The 22,198-nt window shown below is 36.4% G+C and overlaps 1 protein-coding gene across 1 annotated transcript; it reads left to right on the forward strand.

Annotated features, from left to right (window-relative positions):
- Nucleotides 1-986: 986 nt before the first annotated feature.
- Nucleotides 987-7,230, forward strand: lacc1 (laccase (multicopper oxidoreductase) domain containing 1). Its single transcript, XM_083536521.1, has 5 exons — nt 987-2,036; nt 2,768-2,946; nt 3,516-3,681; nt 4,116-4,341; nt 4,650-7,230. The coding sequence occupies exons 1-5, from the start codon at nt 1,502-1,504 to the stop codon at nt 4,825-4,827; spliced, it is 1,284 nt and encodes a 427-aa protein (XP_083392647.1). The 5' UTR covers nt 987-1,501; the 3' UTR covers nt 4,828-7,230.
- Nucleotides 7,231-22,198: the final 14,968 nt, after the last annotated feature.

Raw genomic sequence — 22,198 nt, forward strand, 5'->3', positions numbered from 1 at the left:
CCACTGCCCTCCCTCTCATTCACACACATGTACTCTCTTTTACTGACTTTTATCCCCTTCTCTCCAGCATGTACCTCCACCTCTCCAGGCTCTTCTCCACCTGCTTCCTACTCACCACCGCAAACAGGAAAGGGCTCAGAGCCGATCCTTGAACCTGTCTGTCATTTCTACTGCACACTTAACTGATGTCACACTGTCCTCATACATGTCCTGCACCACCCTCACATACTTCTCTGACACTCCTGCCTTCCTCATACAATACCACAAGATTGTTGAAACCACTCAAGTAATAAGAACGCTTTAAGATTCAAATTGAATTTGTATACCAGGTGGTATAAAAAAAAAACCTCGCTGTTTACAAGAATAATAATAATAATAATAAAATTAATAATAATAGCATTATTAAAAAGTTGTGTGATTAACCCTATATAGTGAATAGGTATAATTGTATATATTTTAAATGAATTTGCCAAGTGATTGGAACTTATATTACTTAGTGATGAGGGTTAAAAACAGAGTAAAAGCGTGAATATACTGCTTAACTGGGTTAGATATGACAACAAAATTGGTTAGATTTTTGCCTACATAGGTTCTGCATCAACACAGAAAAGTGTGATAAAATTTACTTCACCATTTAGTGGTACAACATATACCATGAGTTATTAGATATGGAAAGTACAAATGCGTGTGTGCAAATCTTTAGCTTTAACTTTATGTGCATGTAAGCACTCAGTAAGAGCCTATTTACTACATAATAGGATTTGATATGTGGGACAATGTTGGGTTTTCCTAGGAGGAAGAAGGTATAGTCAGTCAACCATGGGGTTTACTCATACCTTTGGAAAATAAGCATTTCCTGATGCAGATGATGATTATGTGAGAATCTCCTGCTCTACTTTGGTTTGTGGTTAGCTCAGCCAAAAAAAAAACGAAAAAAGAAAAAAAAAAAAAAAAAACGTCATGATTAAAAAAACAAGCCATAGCATGGGATTTATTTTTGTTTGTAATATAACCAAATGTCACAAAATGTTTTGGGAAAAATGAGAAGACACTTCTATTATTGTGAAAGGTTAGAAAAGTGAATCCTGTTGCAGAACAATGTGTCAATCACTACCACCAACAGGAGAAAAGCGCTGATCTCGTGTTTATTTCTTTATTTTTTATTAGAGCCAAGACCGTTTTTCTTCATGCATGTATTTTGAGGCTCACAATCTCCTAAAATAATCATAACTTGATGATCTTCTTGTCCAGTCAGGACTTTCCGAAAAGGGCGGTGTGTAGTCAGCTTACAGGAAGTGTTCGCGTTAGTACTTCCACTCACAGCTAGCTATATAAAGTCCACATTCACAGCCGGTTCCAAATAAACTTGAGAGAAGCGCTACAGAAGACACACATCTCACAAGCCGGAATCATCAACCCTATGCCGTGTTTTGACGCCACCCCGACCCTCAGCTGAATGGTAGAGCATTGTGCGGGTTTTCGGTAACCGCTCCATGCTGAGATGGCTGAGGTCATTCTGGCGGATCTGGTTCATCCTAGCTGTCCTGGGTACAGCCAGTGCGTAAAGAAGCGCGTGAACAAGTTGCTCAGCGCTCTCGGAAGTGGCACGAGCGAGCCCGTTTACCTCATTGTGCAGCAGCACGCGGGCTGCTCGGAGGAAATCACCGAGAGCTCGCTTTTGGAGAAATGCGCCGGTCTGAACAGACGTGTGCACGTGCTAACCGAGAGCAGTTCCGTAGCCGCGCTGTACGCGTTCAAGCGCGCCGCGGACCAGCTGACTGTTACGCGAGTGCACGTGATGACGTGCAGCGCGCGGCGCGCCGAGCTGCAGGAGTGTGAGCAGCAGCTCTTCACCGAGCTCTACACCTTCACCTACAGCAGCGTGCTGGACTGCAAATCCTGCCCATTCGCACAGATCACCAACTGCTCCCAGTTTACCCAGCACACCCAGTTTAAAGAGCAGATCAGCGACTTCCTACAGCGCCTCCCAGCGCTCCGGGGAGAAATCACCCTCCTGAAGTCTTCACTCATCCCAGGTGATTTTGCAATGAACACTCCAGAGCAGGGATAGATTTGGTGACCCCTGGCAAAAAATACTAGATCCCCTTTTACATCAATATATAATTTATCTGCATGTGTTATTTAGCATTGATAATAGTTGTTTGCATTTTTGGGAACAATTATCTTCTTAGGCCCAAGGTGATTACTTAGTTCTTAATTCTAAGTCCCTGCTTACAAGAAACAATTCCGCATAAACATTTCAAGTCAAGTCAAGAGGCTTTTTTTAGAGCATTTATCGCCGCTTTAACGTTACTTTTACATTGATTTTCAAGTATTGATTTTCATCTTTTCTCAGTACAGGTGTTTTATTTACTGCTGCATTTGTACAGATGTTGTAGATCGCTTTGGTGCAGTAGGTTATCATTCTGACCTGAGATAAGATCAAAAATCATTTACTTGAGGACCTTTGATAAAGACCGACTTGGTCACTTTAAGAGCATGGGGCAGGCGACAGTGCTAAACTTTAATGTGAAAAGTAAAATGCTTGTAGGAATTAAGATTGAAGTTGAAATCGTTTGTTCTATACATTTATCTGTATAATTATTCTCTCAGAAATCTCATTACTTTTTCTAAGGAAGACATTTTCTGAACAATTTTTTGAACACTAAACAAACAAATTATTTGCTATTTTGTTAAAGAAACTTTGAAATTATGAAAACAAGAATGTAGCTAAAAGTGTCTTTTTTTTTTTCTTGTTCCTATAAAGACTGCTTTGCACACGGTTTCACCACAAGAACAGGAGGAATTTCCTACATAAACACACTGGGCTCTCTAAACCTGTTCAGCAGTTCCCGTCGCAGAGACTCACGTGCCGTAGTGGCTGAGAATTTACGCCGGCTTGGCCAATATGCTGGCTTTCAGCCTCACCACTTCCAACTCTCCAAGGTGAGACAGCTGACCATGCACCGGCTTCACTTAAAATAACATATCAGGAAGCATAGGGAAATAAAACTATGAGTAACACAAACATTGTTTCATGTTTCCATGAAGCTTTCTTGTTCTTCTTTTTTTTTTTTTTTTTTTTTAAACCAATTTATCTACATATACATAAATTGTGTATGTGTAATTAAACTAATTATATGATCTAGTTTGCGCATTAGTTACTTTTTTTTTAAATAATATTATTCTGTACATGGATTTGTTTTTGTTTTTTTACACAGAAATTTGACACACCACAGGCATGACTGTTTAAACGCTGCCTCTCTGAGACACACAAAGTTCTGGTTTAAAGTTGTTTCGCAATTTATCATATGCCTGTACATTTTGATATGACTCAGTAGTTTTCATGTGTCTTTCATGTGATTTCATGTGTCTTTACACTTCTTTGAGATCCAGTAGTTGAGTAACTAACCGAATTTTCAGGAAACCTGATTCACTTGGTTTATTTGTTCTCATAATGATTTAAGAAAATCTTTATATAAGTGTAAATTGGAGTTTCTGTTTTTGTTCATGAGGTTAACCATGCCAATGATGTGTGGGTGATGAATAAACCAGAACCTGAGAGCTATGATGGCATTGTGACTAATCAACCAGGAGTTGTAATAGCAGCCCCAGGAGCTGACTGCATGCCTCTGCTTTTTGCTGACACTGTGAAGAAGGTCATTGGAGTAGCACATGCAGGTGACTTACCTCATGTTCCACTTTTACTTTCACATCAAATAATGAGCATCTGCTTGTTAGTTAAAAAAAAAAAAAAAAAAATTTGAGTTCCTTATGAATTCCATAGTAATGACGGAAAAATATTTGTTTTAAAAGTTCAGGGATTTTGGAGATTGTAGCATTGTAAAGTTACGTTGTAGTGTATAACAGGTAATCAGCGTTAAAAAAACATGTATAACAGCAGAAAAGTGTTTGTTGCTTGTTCTTTTGAGAAATGTCCTCCACTGAAGGTGTGAACAATTTAGATTTTTGTATTTTATGTAAGTGTATTTCTGAATAATATAGTAAATTTGTACTGTTTTTGTAAATTTAAAGATAAACAAACAAGTGCTAGAATGCAAAAGTCAGACTCAAACATGATGTTTATGATTTTTTGTTGTTGTTGTTCTATATAGGCTGGAAGGGAACTCTCATGGGAGTTGCCATGGCAACAGTAAATGCCATGGTGCGGGAGTTCGGCAGTGAGCTTGCTAATGTAGTAGCTGTGATTGGACCTTCTGTTGGACCCTGCTGTTTCATTCTGGAACAAAATTCGGCTAGAAAATTCCAAACTATCCACCCAGACTGTGTCAGAGACATGGAGTCCCCCATGCCTTACGTGGATATCAGGCTTGCCACTAGGTAAAAAAAAAAAGATATTTTAAATAATCTATACTTTAGAAATGTCCTATACTAATTTGAGTGGCCATTAATGATGATATGATTTAAAAAACCTAGTAATTTACATAACTGAAACATAATGTATTATATACAGTATAAAGTTTAATATATTAATACTGGCTAAAAAAATAACACTGGGAAATTTTAAATTGGATAAACACTGCCAGGACTGATTTTCTTATTTTTTTAGCAATGTGAACATAGGATGAATATCATTTTGTAGCATTGCTGAAACCTGTCCTAATCTCCTCTCTATCTCATGAATTTAGAACTCTTCTGGAGAAAGGAGGTCTCCTACCAGAGAATATCCAGGATAACACAGTGACAAATAGACCCAACATCACCCTCTGCACCTCCTGTCATCCTGACTCCTTTTTCTCTCATGTTAGAGATGGCCTCAACTTTGGCACTCAGATTGGTTTCCTATGGATTAAGGAGCCCCATTAGCTTAAACAGTCATATCTGTAGAATCAGTGCCTGTACTACACAATCTTTGACTACAGATGCAAAAAGCTATTTCTATTATCGTCTATGTATAGTACTTATGAATCTGATGTTTACATTTGGGTGTAAGATGTATGCATTTAGAGATCAATTGAAGACTTATTGCTTCTATAGCAGTTACCTCATTTCATAGTTTCCTAATACTGAGCCCCAGTGACTTTTTAAAGAAACATTTTTGCAGTTTGCATTCCAAATTTGAGTAAGAGGTAAATGATGCAGTTATTTTTATTGTGCTGAATACTTTGATGATTTGCAACAATTAACACACTGCTGTTTGAATTAAGTAATACAAACATTTGTTAGCAGCATCTCTTGACATTCTCCCTGTAAATGTACACTGAATACCACACTAATTCACAATTACACAATAATACACAATTCTCTAGGGACCTGCAATATCAATTTCCTATGGAATATAATTTTCAGTAGCTGATCTATGTAGGGCAGTTCTGTTTATGTGTACACAGTGATGGACAGCCATTGTACGGAAACTGCCAGAGGCACTATGTTAAATATTATTACATTAATAGCGAAAAATCACTTTTAAACATGGACAAAATATAAATGGGGTGGCTTTGCTGTTGCCTTTCAGTTCCAGGGACAACACTTTGATCCTGAGTTTAGAATGGACTTTGGCATGTCCAAAAGGGTTTCACCAGAGATATACAGTTTCCTCCTACCAAACAAAAAACATGCTACAAGGTGGACTGCCATTTCTAAAGTTATGAATATGTCTGCACTGTTTCCTTTAATAGACATCTATGGCATTTAAGATAAAGCAGTATATATGTAAATGAATGAATGAATGAATGAATGAATGAATGGTAAAAACTGGTGTTGATAGTATCATTTTTCATCATTTTTGACTAACTCTCCTCCTGTGTTGTGTTTACAGTTCTAGTATAACTGTGTACAATTAAAAGGATTAAATATAGGCCCGTAGACTTTTTATGGCTTGTCCCAATAAGAGCTATATCTAAAACACTTACAACAAAGAGCTTACTTCACCTTCAGAGTGGAAACCCACAAAGGAACTGTTTTTGTTCTGTTCCCAGTCTTACCTCCTCTTACTAGATTATGTAGGTCACGGTTATAAAGGGCCTGTGTATAACAGTTGACACTAGGTGGCTCTGTTTTCTTTGCTTTAGAGCAGTAGCATTTGTTTTGTGAGATGTTAACAATATGGTTGGCTCCTATCCAGCTGCAATTTAGCTCCATCATAAACAGCCCTTATCATCCATTCTGCCATGCTATTATAAACGTCTCAGCTATGTCCTGGCATAAAAACCACAACATGTGCTGTCTATCTTATTAGAAAAGGGTGACAGAATTGTCAGCATTTTCTTTCATACATGTTGTAGGAAATAGTTCTCAGAGATTTGTCTTATCCCTTATATGAGTGTTGGCTGTAGATGTGTACCTGCTGGTGTCCTTTGTGTGGCTGAAAAAAGCAATGCCTTACGCTGATCCCAGTTTCAACAATAATAGAATCCCATAGTGTTGTGGGAAAAAAAATGCCTCAGGGCTTCCAAGACAAGTGAGGGGGTTAATGTTTGCTGCAGGAAGCCATGAAGTAAACCATGCAACCAACCTTAAATTAGCTGTCATTTTATATTTGACTGAAGACATACATCATTTTTCTTGTGTATTTCCCAGAATAATAAAAGGGAAATGCATATACACAGCACGCGGTTTAAGGTCTGCAATTAAACTTACCTCATGGAGCAATCACAGCTTGCATATGTAATTACTATGTTGTTTTTTCTTACTATGGCTTTGTAGTGACCTGGAGAAGGAATAGAATAGACTAAGCAGCTAATGTCAGTGATATTGGATTTGTAATTTTTACATTGAACATACTTTTCTACACAGTGTTAATTTACAATTAGCTTTAACTTGTCATTATTATTATTAATAATTATAATATGTGTAAATAAGAACATTAATAATACATGAGAATTTATTGTTTGCCTTTGTGGTATAGTGCAGGTTTGGTGAGGACACGGTTTAAGCTGTGCAGACTCACATAATCTATCCTTACACCCCAAGGGAGGGGCACTCCTTTTAGGCTTGTTTACAGTCTTCTTTGTGTCTACAACACGATTAAAAGTACAGTTACCTGTATTCATGTGAACTGAGGGAGAACATGAAATTGAAATCAAACACATTTAATTTAATGTCACATTTAAATCTCAGACTGTAAACAACTGAACCATGAGTTTCAGTTTGCTAAGTCTCATTAAATATGTACGTTACTTTCTTAATACAATGCATTGTACAGTATACATTTTTTTTTTCATTGCATCTTATTTGCTTCATATCCATTAAAGCTTGTTCATTCAGAAACGATTAAGAGCACTTCACTGCATGTGGATCTATGAAGCACATTTAGCTTGGTCATTATTCTAGATGTATTATAGGTGTGAGTGTGTGTGTGTGTGTGTGTGTGTGTGTGTGTGTGTGTGTGTTGCTTGCTAATGAAGCCTGTGGCTTATAATGTAACTCATAAATTTGTTCCTTTTTGATCATAATGATGTCCATGAAGACCTATTTTCCCCCTACAATATAAGCCACACGTGTATACACACACACACACAACACACAAACATGCATATCACACACATGATCTCAATTAATTTGTACTCATAGATGCACATAAAACCACTTCTTTGCTGAATGAATTAACATAATATGAGTCCAGTTTGTTTATGATATGTAACTTCACATGAGCATGCGTACGGTGTTTGCAATATTATCATTAGCCGAAGATTGAGATTATAAACATATACAGACATGAGCTATGCAACAACACAATTTGTAGGGCAGGTAGTGGTAATTGGCTAGGGACAGTGGGGCACAGCAATTAGTCTGACCTTTCAAAGCATTGATCTAAGACCACTTCCTCTCACAAATTATTTGTTTGATGAAACCAAGGAGGAAACATATCTATTATTGTTGGTATTATCAGAGTTTGCAGGATTGAAAAGGCTAATCATCTTGTCTTGTCAGTGGAGCACCATTGCGTGTGTTAGTGTTTTTAAGGACAATGAACAAAAAGATTTTTGAGGATAATTGACAGTTGTTTCATTGTTACAGTGTTGGGACAAAATATTATTCTGAGATAGACAAAGTACTCAAAATGATGGAAGAAGCTAAAAGTGTCCTTAATTATAATATGCTAATCATTTCTTGTTAATAATATAATAAAAAAAGATAAACAAAAGGACTAAAAATGTAGTTAAAGTTTAATTATTATGCCACATTTAAAACTTTAGAAAGCATAAAATTCAACTTACAAAAGATTTTAAAAAGCATATACAGAAAGAAACTTTAAAATTTTTATTTTTATTTTAGAGCTCAAAATTCCCTCTGTTTGGAATGACATATAAATCTGATCGCTCTTTCCACCCTCGCCAGTGACATCTTCCCTATACACACTCTACAAATACACGCGGCTGTATCAGCCACCCACAGAGATCGGTCCTGCTGCCATAAATACACATCCTGTCCGTGCTTACATAAAGGGAGTAAGAACATGCTTTGTAAGACAACTTCAAATGCCCCCACACTGAGATCTATAGCAACAACTCTCTGCCCTTCCATTGTGTAGAGTTTTTAGTAACCTAGTTAGTAAGAATTTGTATAAACTGGAATATAAATATAAATATATATATATATATATATATATCTGTGAACCAGGAAACTATAATAAGAAATGGAGATTCCCCTCACTAAGATGGAAAGAATGCTTTAGTTCTTTCCCTGTTTTCTTTAAACATGTGTTAGTGGGCCATGTCTGCATTTATATAATGTAGACGCAGTAACTTTTTTTTTACACAGACAGAGCATTAGAAACTAGAAAATACATGGTACAATTAAGGTAGTGGACTTCACATACATAGGGGAAACTAACACCATTTAGCAAACATACTGTATAAATTGAATGGGATTCTGCATTCTGAAAGAGCAGCAATGATATTTAAATAGTAAATGATCTAGTATTCCACACTCCAATTTCTGGATAGAAGGCTAGTCTCTAACTGTGCTTCAAAAGTTAAACAATGAAATAGAAATAGAAAACCTTTATACTTTAACCTGTAGGCCCAGGTTGACTTTCCATTTTTTGGGAGAATGCTGGCTCATCAGTGCTCAAGATGAATATTGCGAGGTCCTAGATTGCCATTAGAGTCGGTATTCATCACTGGAGTGCTTGAGCTTTTCCAGAGCCTGCAGGGCTTTTCTGCAGTACAGATGGCCAGTGGTGCTGCAGAGTGAATCATTTGCACTGACGATGATGCAGCACTTTTCCTTGCAGCTTTTCACCTGCAGACTTGCAGAGGCTAGCTGATATAAAAAAAAATTATGCAGTGACAGAAAAAAATGTCCTGCCATGTCCCACACTACTGTTAATCAGCTGCACCCAATCTAGTCAGGTTAAAGTAATTAAAAAGAAATATAGCCACTTATAATATGAATCTTTGAACATTTCTATACTGTATACAAAATACAGGCTTGTTTCTTATTAAAGAAATACATACTTTCAAGAAAACATATCTACTGTTTGAAACATTTACTTACAGCTGGCTTTTTTTCCCTACCAATTTATTGATAAACAAGTCTAAGTAATCCCCCCCCCATGATTTAAATATGCTGAACATTGACTGTTTTGTTAGTAGATATGTACATGTATATATGATTTATATGAAATATATGAATGATATAAGCAGTTAATTTGTGTTAAACGGAAGCCATTATCTTTAGGCCACAATTATTCAAGAATAAAGGCAATGAACCCTTCGAGCTTTGTTATTTTCAGGGAAAGGCAATCATATACAGTAAAGAGTGCTGAGTGTCCTCTTCATCCTGGGTGGCTGAGGCGTGTCAGCAGGTTCTCTCTGGCAGCCCTGCATTGCCCACAGGCTCATGGAAGAGAAGCAGTATTAATAAGGGGTCACTCCTCTCTTCTGAACTCTCTGTTTCAGAAGGAATAATCTTGTTTTACTAGCTCTAATGGTATCTGTTGGTAGAGTGATACATATAGTTGAGCTCTCACTGGAAAACAAGCTGTTATCAACCTGCCGTTGATTGTTTTTATTGAGCTCTGATCACTTTAATGACACTGTTAATGGACCACAGGCTTTTTTTTTTTTTTTATAGTCATAAAAGACTGGGTTATATGCTTGAGTCAGCCTGCAGGATTAGGAACTGTGACAGGGGTTATTATTCTTAAACCTTTATGAAACTGTACTAGCTGAAAGAGAATGTGGCTTTCTGACTGGCACAATATATACAGTAAGTGCCACAATATATAAGTATATATTCTTCAATATATAAGAAAGTACACCTTCTTTACTTTTTTGAACAAATACATGAGCAGGTGACAACAAAGTATTGTTTCTCCACATTTAAACAACCAGGTGTGAAAAATAAGTACACTCTTGATACTTCTACAGTCATAAAGAAAGTAATAGCAGTCAGGTGTTTTAAATGAAATCTACAGGATTAGTTAATGATCTAGAAGTGTGAATAATGTTATAGAAGTAGAACATTTGGCAGTTCGGCCAAAATAAAAAAAAATGACTGTATGGCTTTCAAGGAAGGGTAACAAAGAAAATGCTCATTCAAAAATTTGAGAATATGGCAGGCCAATTTAGGTTTACAAAATTGCATGCGAAAAAAAACAACACAGTTCTGGAACAAAATCATTCAAAATGATGAGACAAAAATGGTGATCTTCAATCACAAAGGTATTTTTGGTTAAAAAATTTAATAAAAAAAAAAAAAAAAAAAAACAAGCACAGTGTTTCACCACAAACACTTCATACCAACTTGGTGGTGGATGGCAGATGATTTGGGTTTGTTGTGCAGTCATAGGACCTGAGAAACCTGTAGTCATTCAGACCATGATGATTTTTTTTCCACCAGAATATTATTGAGATAAATGACATCTTTTCAGAAGCTTATTCTTGGCTAAATTTTGAACATGCAACATCTCAGTTAAGAACAACAGTAAACTGACATCTGAATGTTTATAAATGTAAAAGAATCTATGGCCAAGTCAAAACCTCAGATCTCAACATCACTGTGATGTTGTGCAAGATCGTAAGAGAGCTTTGTATAAACTACTGCCTTCAAACATTTTTTGAACATTTTACAAGATTTGTAATAATGCAACGTTGTAGAGTGGTTGTTGCATTTAAAATAGACCACGTAATGAAAATGTATGTGTTTTTTTGAGGTTAATTGTTTGCTGGTGTGGATACCAAAATTATTAAATATACATTTATGACCTGCTCTTTTGGAGATGCGCTGACCCAGTCGTCTAGATTTAGCTTGCTCAGATCCATCTGCATCCTACATCTTTCAGACATGACTGTTCACTTGCTGCCCAATATATTTCACATACAAATAAATTATACAATGAATTTACAACAATTACTTAAGGAGATTATTAAACTGGTTCTTTGCATTCCAACAGGAAGTAGGCAGGGTGGGCCTGCCAGCTGTTTTGGATGCTGATTTCCCCTTCCAATGACTTGAAGCACACGCAAGAAGTCTAGTGAGGTACAGCGGTGCAGGTGATCCCTTCTGCAGAGCTGAATAGGTCATTTGGCGTTCAAGTCAATGTGCTGGCTCGCTCTCGCTCACTGCCCTAATGCAAGCCTACAAAACTAATGAGTGTTAACAAGTATAAAGTTTTTTTTTCCCCCTTTACATTCAGCAGTTTGACTAGTGCCTGGGATGAGAAGAACCTTTTATTAGCATGGCAGCACTGACCTATATTCCAGCACTGTATTTATTTTATTTTTTTTCCCTCTACAGTCCAAAATATCTAAAAGAAAGCATTGCTGAGAAGTCGTCCCCCCGCAATACAATTACAATCACATATCCACTACAAATATTTTTGTTCAAGTGCAGAATACACACATATTTAAAAAGTGTGTGTGTGTGTGTGTGTGTGTGTGTGTGTGTGTGTGTGTGTGTGTGTGTGTGTGTGTGTGTGTGTGTGTGTGTGTGCTGTTTAAACAGACTATTTGGGTTAGCTGTGTAGGAATTTGTCTCTGTAATAGATTACCCTGATGACACACTTTTCTTTCCCCACGTTTGCAAATGAGCACGTGTCAACACCAGATATTTTATATATGTAGCATAACTTGTCCAATAAACCTAAAGTAACGTTGGTATGATAGAATATAACATATTAGAGTATGGTTTACAAGTGGTTGCTAAAATTTAACCAGTCTAATACTTATAAGTGTGTTTTAAGTAAACACAAACTGTTTCAGTTTTCTGTTACCCTGGTGCACAACACCACAATTCCTCACAATAGATTGTAAGTTCACTGGAGAGTATAAAACAATTCCTGGATTCAACAAAGCTATTTTGTGTCTGTAAACAAAGCAGCTGTGTCTGCACAGCTGGAACTTCATTAATAAACTCAGTCATGAGTCTGGTCCTGGTCTGTCTAAACAGAGCAGGCTCAGTTATAAAAAAAAAAACAACAACCCTGTATTCAGTAGTACTCATAGACTGTCTTTATTATAAAATTATTATAAGATTAGTAAGCTAATTTCAATACATTTACTTCAGCTTCAAAATTTAATTTTTTGTTTTAACTACAGATAGAGATTTCATTTATTTCTAGAAAGATTCTCAATTACAGTACCTGGAAAAAATACCAACTTATAACAACTTCAAGAATAGAAACCAGGAAACCAGGAAAAAACAGGAAAAAAACAGGAAACACACCGGATCTAAAAACTGGCTCACTCTCTCCATCATCACACTTTTTCTCTGCACATTTTTTTCTTTTCGCACTACGACACTTTAAACTCTGGACTGTCACTTTAGCTCTGGACTCGCACAGCACAGTGCACTACATATTTGATACCACACCATACTGCACACAGACAGCTGAAGGACAATCACATAAACCACCTTACATTTTTTTTACTGTTTTACTGTTAACTGCCATAAGCATATTTTGTATATACACCTTTTTTTTTCTCATATATATCTTTATATACTCTTATATTTTATATAGTTTTATACTTTATTTATCTGCCTTCTTTTTCTTTGTTTTTATTTTTCTCCCCATCCTATTCCCTCATGCTGGACCGTCGTAAAAAGCATTTCACTGCATGTCGTACCCTGTATGTATGTGACAAATAAAATTTGATTTGATTTGATTTGAGAAAATTCTCAAAATAGACTTAAAAATCATAAAAATTGTTGTAGAAAATATTGTACAATTTTTTTTTTATTGTTTTTGTTCTTATTATTTATATGCTATACTATTTTAAGATACCCTTTACAGTACAATATCTGCATATTTAGAATAGGCACATACTTAATGGTGAGGTCAATTATTGAATTTAAAACCATATCCTGTGTATGTATATTCTCTTCACAATCACACAATAGTCAATGGTCACATGATGTCACATCACTGTCCATTATATTTATTTGAAGACTGGTTAAAAAGATCTGTAACTAAATGTTTTTAGTTGTAGTAAACAGATTTTGAATTTTAGAATGTTATTCCCAGCAGAGATGTGAGGGAAGCCCTGCACACTGGAAGTATCTGGCAGTACCAGGAATATTCACTCACTTTGTTCATTAGTGCAAATGATCATGGTAACTGATCTGGCCTACAGGCTATAGGTTTACATCACCTTCTAGAAAGCTCCTAGATAGCCCAGCTGATCCTGGGTTTACCTGTTTTCCCTGTTACAGGTTGGTTCACTTTTACTGTTATACAGAAAAAGTGCTACATTCTACACAATAGGTCATTGTCCGCAGGAATCTTGCCAAAATGAAATTGTGGTGGATGAAAAATTGTAGCTTCCCACACTATGTTTATTACTCTATCACATCAGTGACAGCATCAAATGACACATAAGAACAGTAAAGGGTGCGACACCGCAAGCTTGAAGCAAAACAAACCTAATCCATTGGCCTTGTATCCTCTTCTTATAGCAACCTGACTCAGGTGTCACTGCTTTGCACATTTCTCAGTTTCATTCCCACATGCTTGTCACTATATGGTATGTGTGAATATGTGGCTATTTGGGGTAACACTCCATATGTTGCTCTATAATATCTCTGTAGTACACCAAATATAGAAGTTGGTGTGTGAGTGCATAGAGCTGAATAATTATCGTCTCTATTATTTCCAAAGGGAAGCGTATTTATGTCAGTGCCTAAAAGCACTGAGCAGTCGGTTGACTTCACTCCTGTTTTTCCCAACTGAATGTAAGCCAGAAGCATAGCTACTTAAAGGACTGTTGATAGTCTGGAGTGTACTTGCCAGCCATAAAGTAGAATTGACATTCTCTGCATTCCTGTGCTGAGTCACTGAAATGTTATGAACTGTCAGTGTGAATGACAGCACTCACGTGCTGCTGTGAATTTTACCTGCCACCTTGTCCATCTCTGAGTGACATTTCACTTGCACTTAGATAAGGAATGTCTTGCTCATATATTACATCACTGGACAGACATAAGGGACAGTAGGGGCACAGCAATAGCCAGCCCCTAGTAAAGTAAGTCAAAGTGTGGCTTATTCAAACAAAACTTAGAGTCTTAGTCAGACAAAAGATTTACAGATTTGTTGAAGACTATGCCATCTCACATCCAATATTTCAGTATCGACAAAGTCATCAATAAATAAAACAAAGTAAAGTAGTTAAACAACAAACTGTATGGGTTTTATCTCACTACCACTGCAGCTTGTATCTGTTGGCATAGTCTACATGCCTATTCATAATTTGTTGTTTATCTTTAGTGCTCACCCAAATCTTTTATCCCCATTGGGTCCCATTATTCCCTTTCACCCGCCCACAAAGGAGTTTGTTCATAGAGACTGCAAGTTACTATGTCAGCTATGCACCTGTGGATGAACACAATCCCTGATCAGCAGATTATGTCACAGGCATCAGATACCTTTTCCTGGAAAGGCCCATGGTGTTAAAGTTTCAGTTAAAACTTTGCTGACTAGTCCATTAAGGTTCTCTCAACATAAAGAAGGAGCATTTCTATTGCTTGGTTGTATAGGAGACAAGAATACAAAGCCCAGTTGGAAAGTTCAGTTTGAAAGTTCACTTTTTACATGCCTTTTTTTCTGTAGATTGTAGTGCATCTATATCCAATGACCTAGAAAAATTAAGACATGTGCGTAATATAATTCACAGTAGCCATGGGAGATGGGCTTAGACGGTGTTAAGCTAGATAAGTAGGGCGCTGCTCTGGTTTTTCCTCTCTTTTTTTATGAAGTTGGCAAAGACCTCAGTATGTAATTGGTATGTCATAAAGTGGACTAGTTTTTGTGGCTCAGCCAACAATAAGGCAATGAGACTGGAAGTGTCAACAAATGGACATTGGCCCATTCAGAGAAGTTCCCTAGTTCAAACATCTGACATTCTATGTGGCCTAGGTCTGGCTTTTCAACGTGTCAGTGGAAACCTGACTTGCATGTTTTTTGTTGATCTTGGCTCTGTGAGACACACCAAGTCTTCATTTAAAAAGCACTCACCATTAACAGATGGTGGGACACTGAAAGAAAGAAATTTTCTCAGCTGTTTATCCAAATAAGACGGACAAATGTCCCTTGATTGCGGTACACTTATCAGAGGAGAATTTAAGAATGCAAATATTTATGTTTGGCCTGAAACATCATTATAACATGTCTGATCTTATAGACTTTTCACCTACCACTCCCTCTGGCCCAATTGCAAAAACAAAAAAAAAAGTGTCTGGTAAAAAAAAATTAATCAACATATAGAGTCAAAACAAGCTATATTGCTGTCACTGGATCATAGTGCAAAAATAATCTGACCTTTATATATGCAGGATAACCAACAAGAATATGACTACATAAGAAATAAAAAAAAAACGAATGACTGAACACAGGCTTACACACACACACACACACACAAACACACACACACACACACAAACACACACACACACACACACACACACACACACACACACACAATATATATATATATATATATATATATATATATATATATATATATATATATATATATATATATATATATATATATATACAGTGAGGAAAATAAGCATTTGAACACCCTGCTATTTTGCAAGTTCTCCCACTTAGAAATCATGGAGGGGTCTGAAATTTTCATCGTAGGTTCATGTCCACTGTGAGAGACATAATCCAAAAAAAACAAATCCAGAAATCACAATATATAATTTTTAGACTATTTATTTGTATGATACAGCTGCAAATAAGTATTTGAACACCTGTCTATTAGCTAGAATTCTGACCCTCAAAGACCTGTTAGTCTGCCTTTAAAATGTCCACCTCCACTACATTTATTATCCTAAATTAGATGCACCTGTTTGAGGTCGTTAGCTGCATAAAGACACCTGTCCACCCCATACAATCAGTAAAAATCCAACTACTAACATAGCCAAGACCAAAGAGCTGTCCAAAGACACTAGAGACAAAATTGTACACCTCCACAAGGCTGGAAAGGGCTACGGGGAAATTGCCAAGCAGCTTGGTGAAAAAAGGTCCACTGTTGAAGCAATCATTAGAAAATGGAAGAAGCTAAACATGACTGTCAATCTCCCTCGGACTGGGGCTCCATGCAAGATCTCACCTCGTGGGGTCTCAATGGTCCTAAGGAAGGTGAGAAATCAGCCCAGAACTACACGGGAGGAGCTAGTTAATGACCTGAAAAGAGCTGGGACCACCGTTTCCAAGGTTAATGTTGGTAATACACTAAGACGTCATGGTTTGAAATCATGCATGGCACGGACGGTTCCCCAGCTTAAACCAGCACATGTCCAGGCACGTCTTAAGTTTGCCAATGACCATTTGGATGATCCAGAGGAGTCATGGGAGAAAGTCATGTGGTCAGATGAGACCAAAATAGAACTTTTGGGTCATAATTCCACTAAACGTGTTTGGAGGAAGAAGAATGATGAGTACATCCCAAGAACACCATCCCTACTGTGAAGCATGGGGGTGGTAGCATCATGCTTTGGGGGTGTTTTTCTGCACATGGCACAGGGCGACTGCACTGTATTAAGGAGAGGATGACCGGGGCCATGTATTGCGAGATTTTGGGGAACAACCTCCTTCCCTCAGTTAGAGCATTGAAGATGGGTCGAGGCTGGGTCTTCCAACATGACAATGACCCGAAGCACACAGCCAGGATAACCAAGGAGTGGCTCTGTAAGAAGCATATCAAGGTTCTGGCGTGGTCTAGCCAGTCTCCAGACCTAAACCCAATAGAGAATCTTTGAAGGGAGCTCAAACTCTGTGTTTCTCAGCGACAGGCCAGAAACCTGACTGATCTAGAGAAGATCTGTGTGGAGGAGTGGGCCAAAATCCCTCCCGCAGTGTGTGCAAACCTGGTGAAAAACTACAGGAAATGTTTGACCTCTGTAGTTGCAAACAAAGGCTACTGTACCAAATATTAACATTGACTTTCTCAGGTGTTCAAATACTTATTTGCAGCTGTATCATACAAATAAATAGCTTAAAAATCATACATTGTGATTTCTGGATTTTTTATTTTTTAGATTATGTCTCTCACAGTGGACATGCACCTACAATGACAATTTCAGACCCCTCCATGATTTCTAAGTGGGAGAACTTGCAAATATATATATATATATATATATATATATATATATATATATATATATATATATATATATATATATATATATATATATATATATATACAGTATAAACCAAGAATAAATTAATTTTAGAATCTAAATCACTCAATACCATAACTGTTCATAATGCACAATTCCTCATGAATTTAGTGTGCCCTCTTACTTAATTCTTATTGCTGTGTTGTACTCAGATGGTTTCTGGGATAAAACAGAATGAAGAAACTTGCTAGTCACTTGCTTGCCAGAAAACTACCACTGAAGAAAATGCAGCTAAAAAATGTGGAAAATTAGACTAGTGATTCAGCCTCGCCTCTGTTTTTCTCTGATACATCTGTCACTGAACAAGCCACCGCCTGGCATATTTACTTCAAAACAAACCCTCCTATTAGTTAATTTGCTGCCTATACTAATGACAGCTACCAAAACAACTTTAATGAATTATTCACAAGGTTAATGTTTCTGGATTCAGAATTTCCATCATTACAAATAACTTCAGTGAAAGGTGAAACTCCCTTGCCTAGAGCTCAGGGAAATGCTCCTATACATTGTGTGTTGTGTGGTTGCCATAGGGTTAAGTTCTAACCCACAAACATCTCTGGACTTCACATTGAGTGCCTGCCCTGTCTTTTGCTCTTAAAAATGTATTGCAGTTCAGCTTTTTGAGAGACATGCTTTGCATGTCCACCAACAGATATTTTTGCTACTTGTACCGTCATATAATTGAGCACAACTTTAATAACAAGTACCTCAACATGATGTTCAGAAAGCTGGTTGTGTAAAAAGCTGGCAGACATCAAGTTTGGATTGAAAGCATTTTCAATTGTTGGGAGTGGTTCTGTCCTATACCAATCCAGCAAGTTCCCAAGAAGGGCGTGACTGCATACTAGCGTGTGAACTCTACTCTGTTCAATCCACAAACACAAGAGGTAATTAATAATGCATAACCTTTGAGCAGTGTGTGGCTCTTCTCTATTTCATGCCAAGTCTCCCATCATCAACAGCTGTCGATGGCAATAACTGAGTACTTGCCTGTGTGTGAAACCACACAGTAACACTCTTTAGGTGAAAGAGCAAATTAAAGCAGCCAGATAGATTTAACCTTTTTTAGATCTCCTAATCATTTATTCTAATATACAAACAGTGCCTATAATGTCACACACAATTATTGACCAAAATGCTATACTAGACCTACAGTATTAATGACCCTGTGATCTTACAGTTCTAAATTACCAGTTCTACATTGGAATCAATGAATTTTGAATAAGATATCCAGTCTCAAAAGAATAATATAACCAAGTCAGGATTAGTCTAGCTTATTCCATAAAGTCTGTCAAATAGACCATACATCCCACTTTCAAGCTGTTAATACATGCTGCATGTAGCGATGAAAATTAAACATGATCTGGTGGGCTGTCGTCTGGGTTTTAGGATCATTTTCATTCTTGTAAAAAAGCTTATTTGTATCTGGTAACAAAAAACAAAACAAAAAAAACAAGCTAACAAAAGATCTTGAATCTTCATCAAATATAGCACCACATATGTGCAAACTTTCCTGCAGAGATTTCACATTCAGCTTGAGCTTGGGGACTAATTTATTCCACCCACATGACTCAAAGGACTATATTCTTGTTCTCCTGCTCACAATACTGTATACCTCATAGTCATTCTTTGAAATCCAAGCAACATGTGCCTTTCTTCACACGTGCTGTATTTTCCTCCTCCAGTTTCCAATTCTGTCAGCTCTGTCTGGCCTTCATGACTAAAGGAGACTCAGAATGAAAATGTCTGGAGCCTCACTCCTGGAGTCACACCTGATGTGAAACTATGCACCATGACTGCTGCAATACAAAAAGCTCAATGCAAAAAAAAACAAACAAAAAAAAAAACAACACACAAACATTTAAAAAAACAACAAGACATCATGTTTTGCTAAAACAAAACAACCATCTAATCACATATAAGGAATTTTGTCTCATATTCAGAAGTTGCATTTAATACCATTTAGCATCCTATAAGTAAAAATAATTTATAATGAGTAGACCAGTGTGTCCCACGATACATTAAAGCTGTCTCACTGTTACATCAAACTAGTTACAATTATATATATATATATATATATATATATATATATATATATATATATATATATATATATATATATATATATATATATATGCCTATAATTTCCCAAAACCTGCTATATCTGTAGCAGGTATACAATATCCCCTAGATGGCTAGTCACAAAGACCAAATGGTGCTGGGAACAGACTTCAGTGTGTTCCAGGGAGACCAGCCAATACCATCCCTCCGCAAAGCTTTCAATTAAACAGTGCCATACTTACAATGCTCCTCCACTAGTTACTAGAAATGTGTGAGAGACATGAGCAGTTAAGACATACTCCAGATCAGAGCAGAAACATCTTGACCTACAACCTAATTATATGTCTGAACATTACAAGTCTAAATCCCAGAAGTCTGAAAAGTTTGAGCTTAATTTAGCGGGATGAAAGGGGCACATTTATAAGTGTGCTCTCATCTCCACAAATGTATATTGTCTGTCACATTGTCAGTAATATTACCGCTAGTTTGAAAGGTTGATTAATATAACCACTAAATCTTTATATAATTTCATACAGCAAACAAGAATCTTCTAAAGAAAATTCTTTGGGATCTTAAATTTTTTAAAATATTATCATAATTTTAAGTTTAGCATAATTGTGTTTAAATCTGCTTTAGGTTTTCATGTATGCTTACTGTTATTTCATATATCATGGCACGTTGACTTGCACACCACACATTTTATTATTTTTATTGGATCAGTTTAGACAAGCTGTACGTTTCAGAACCCTTATCCTTTATTCACCACTCAAATTAGCAGATTTTACCTGTTAACATATTTCTTGCCAGAGGTACCAGAGGTGGCAAATCAACACTCATCCTTCACTTAAGTTGAAGTACATTTAGTCATGTTTTAAAATACTCTGGTAAAAGTTGGCTATACGTTTTTACTCAAGTTAAAATATAGAGGTTTGGGTACTAACATGTACTTAAGTAAAAAGTAACCAATACTACTAAATATTTAAGTGTCACACTGGTAACTGGATTTCATGTCATATTAGTGCTGTCAATCAATTAAAATATTTATTTGTGATCAATTTCATGATTGTTATTAATCAACTCACAATTAAACGCAACATTTTTATCTGTTCTAAATGTACCTTAAATTAGTGCTTTTCATGTTTTTAATACTCTAATCAACATGGGCATGAACAAATATAGATGCTTTATGCAAATGTATGTTTATTACTTGGGAAAACATACTCAACATTTTGAAGATAAAATAATCTTGTAAATGTTTTAAGGTAATTATGGTGTTTAAAATTGCGTAAATCATCAAGACACCAAACAGAACGTTACAAAAGCATGTATACAAATAAAAGCAGACTCTTTACAGATTTGAATGATGTCTTGCTCTTATCTGTAAGTTTAAAAAAGTAAATTTAAAAGTAATTTGAGTTTGTTTCGGCACTATATTTATTTATATATATTCTTTAAAAAAAGAGGGTCAAATAGAAATGGTAATAAAATTAGTGTAGTTAAAATTAATTTGCGTTAACGCGTTATTAACGCTTTATTTTGGCAGCCCTAATTAATATAACAAATATTACAATACAAATTAAAAATGTTGTTATCTAATGAATGTATCCATTCTGAACATCCATTATAAAGAAAACAAGCAGAGAAAAGATGATGATGATCAGGTGATCAGAAATGTCTCTGTTCTCAGTCATGTTTACATTGCTGACTCCCTCTGTCTCATCCACGTCAGCCCCATACTTCTTGTTGCTTTCTGCCTTACACATTGTTGACTTTGTAAACTAGCCTTCATCTGTGGTGTGTGAGAGCCAGGAAATGATATACCAGTGGTAGATTAAAAAAGCCCCGCAATGACAGGAAACAGTTTGAAGGGCTGAAAACGGTGCGCAGTGAGAAGGAAAAAATATTGACATTTCACCAAATAGATTAAAACTAATGTAACGAGTGTGATTTAAAAATGTAAGAGGTAGAAAGTACAGATCTTTGTGTTAAAATGTAGAAGGAAAGTAAAAAGTTTTAAAAGTCTAAAAATAAATAGTGACGTAAAGTACTGATACCAGAAAAATCTACTTAAGTACATTAAAACAAAGTATTTGTACTTCGTTACTTCCCACCTCTGCTGAGTACACAGACTTCCCTCATAGAGTTTAAGAGCGTAATTAGAGAAGTCATGTAGGAGTAAACAGATTTCAATCTAGGTGAGACCTTTTTGGCCCAAAAGCAACATTGTTAAAATATCCATAAAAATTAGCTGTTAGCACAAAGTGCGAGTAATTACAGTCAGGTGAGCAGTTCATGCTGCAGGACACTAAACTGAATGAAAAAAAATGTAACTGCTCTCAGAACTATTGTATTTTGTTGCTCACTAACAGAGAATATTGCTGGCAATTACAATAAGGAAAACTGATTGTATTTTGATGATTCTGCTTGGCTCTGAGCAGAAGGCCACTATGCCGAGAGAAGCTGTGAGGGAGATGAATGTATGCTATAATGGAAAATGGATGCCTGTCTGTATACAGTGAGCTTTTGAACCCTGGGCAGTGGTCAC

The sequence above is a fragment of the Silurus aristotelis genome (genome assembly GCF_946808225.1).
Source record: "Silurus aristotelis genome assembly, chromosome: 3".
In the NCBI taxonomy this organism is placed as follows: Eukaryota; Metazoa; Chordata; class Actinopteri; order Siluriformes; family Siluridae; genus Silurus; species Silurus aristotelis.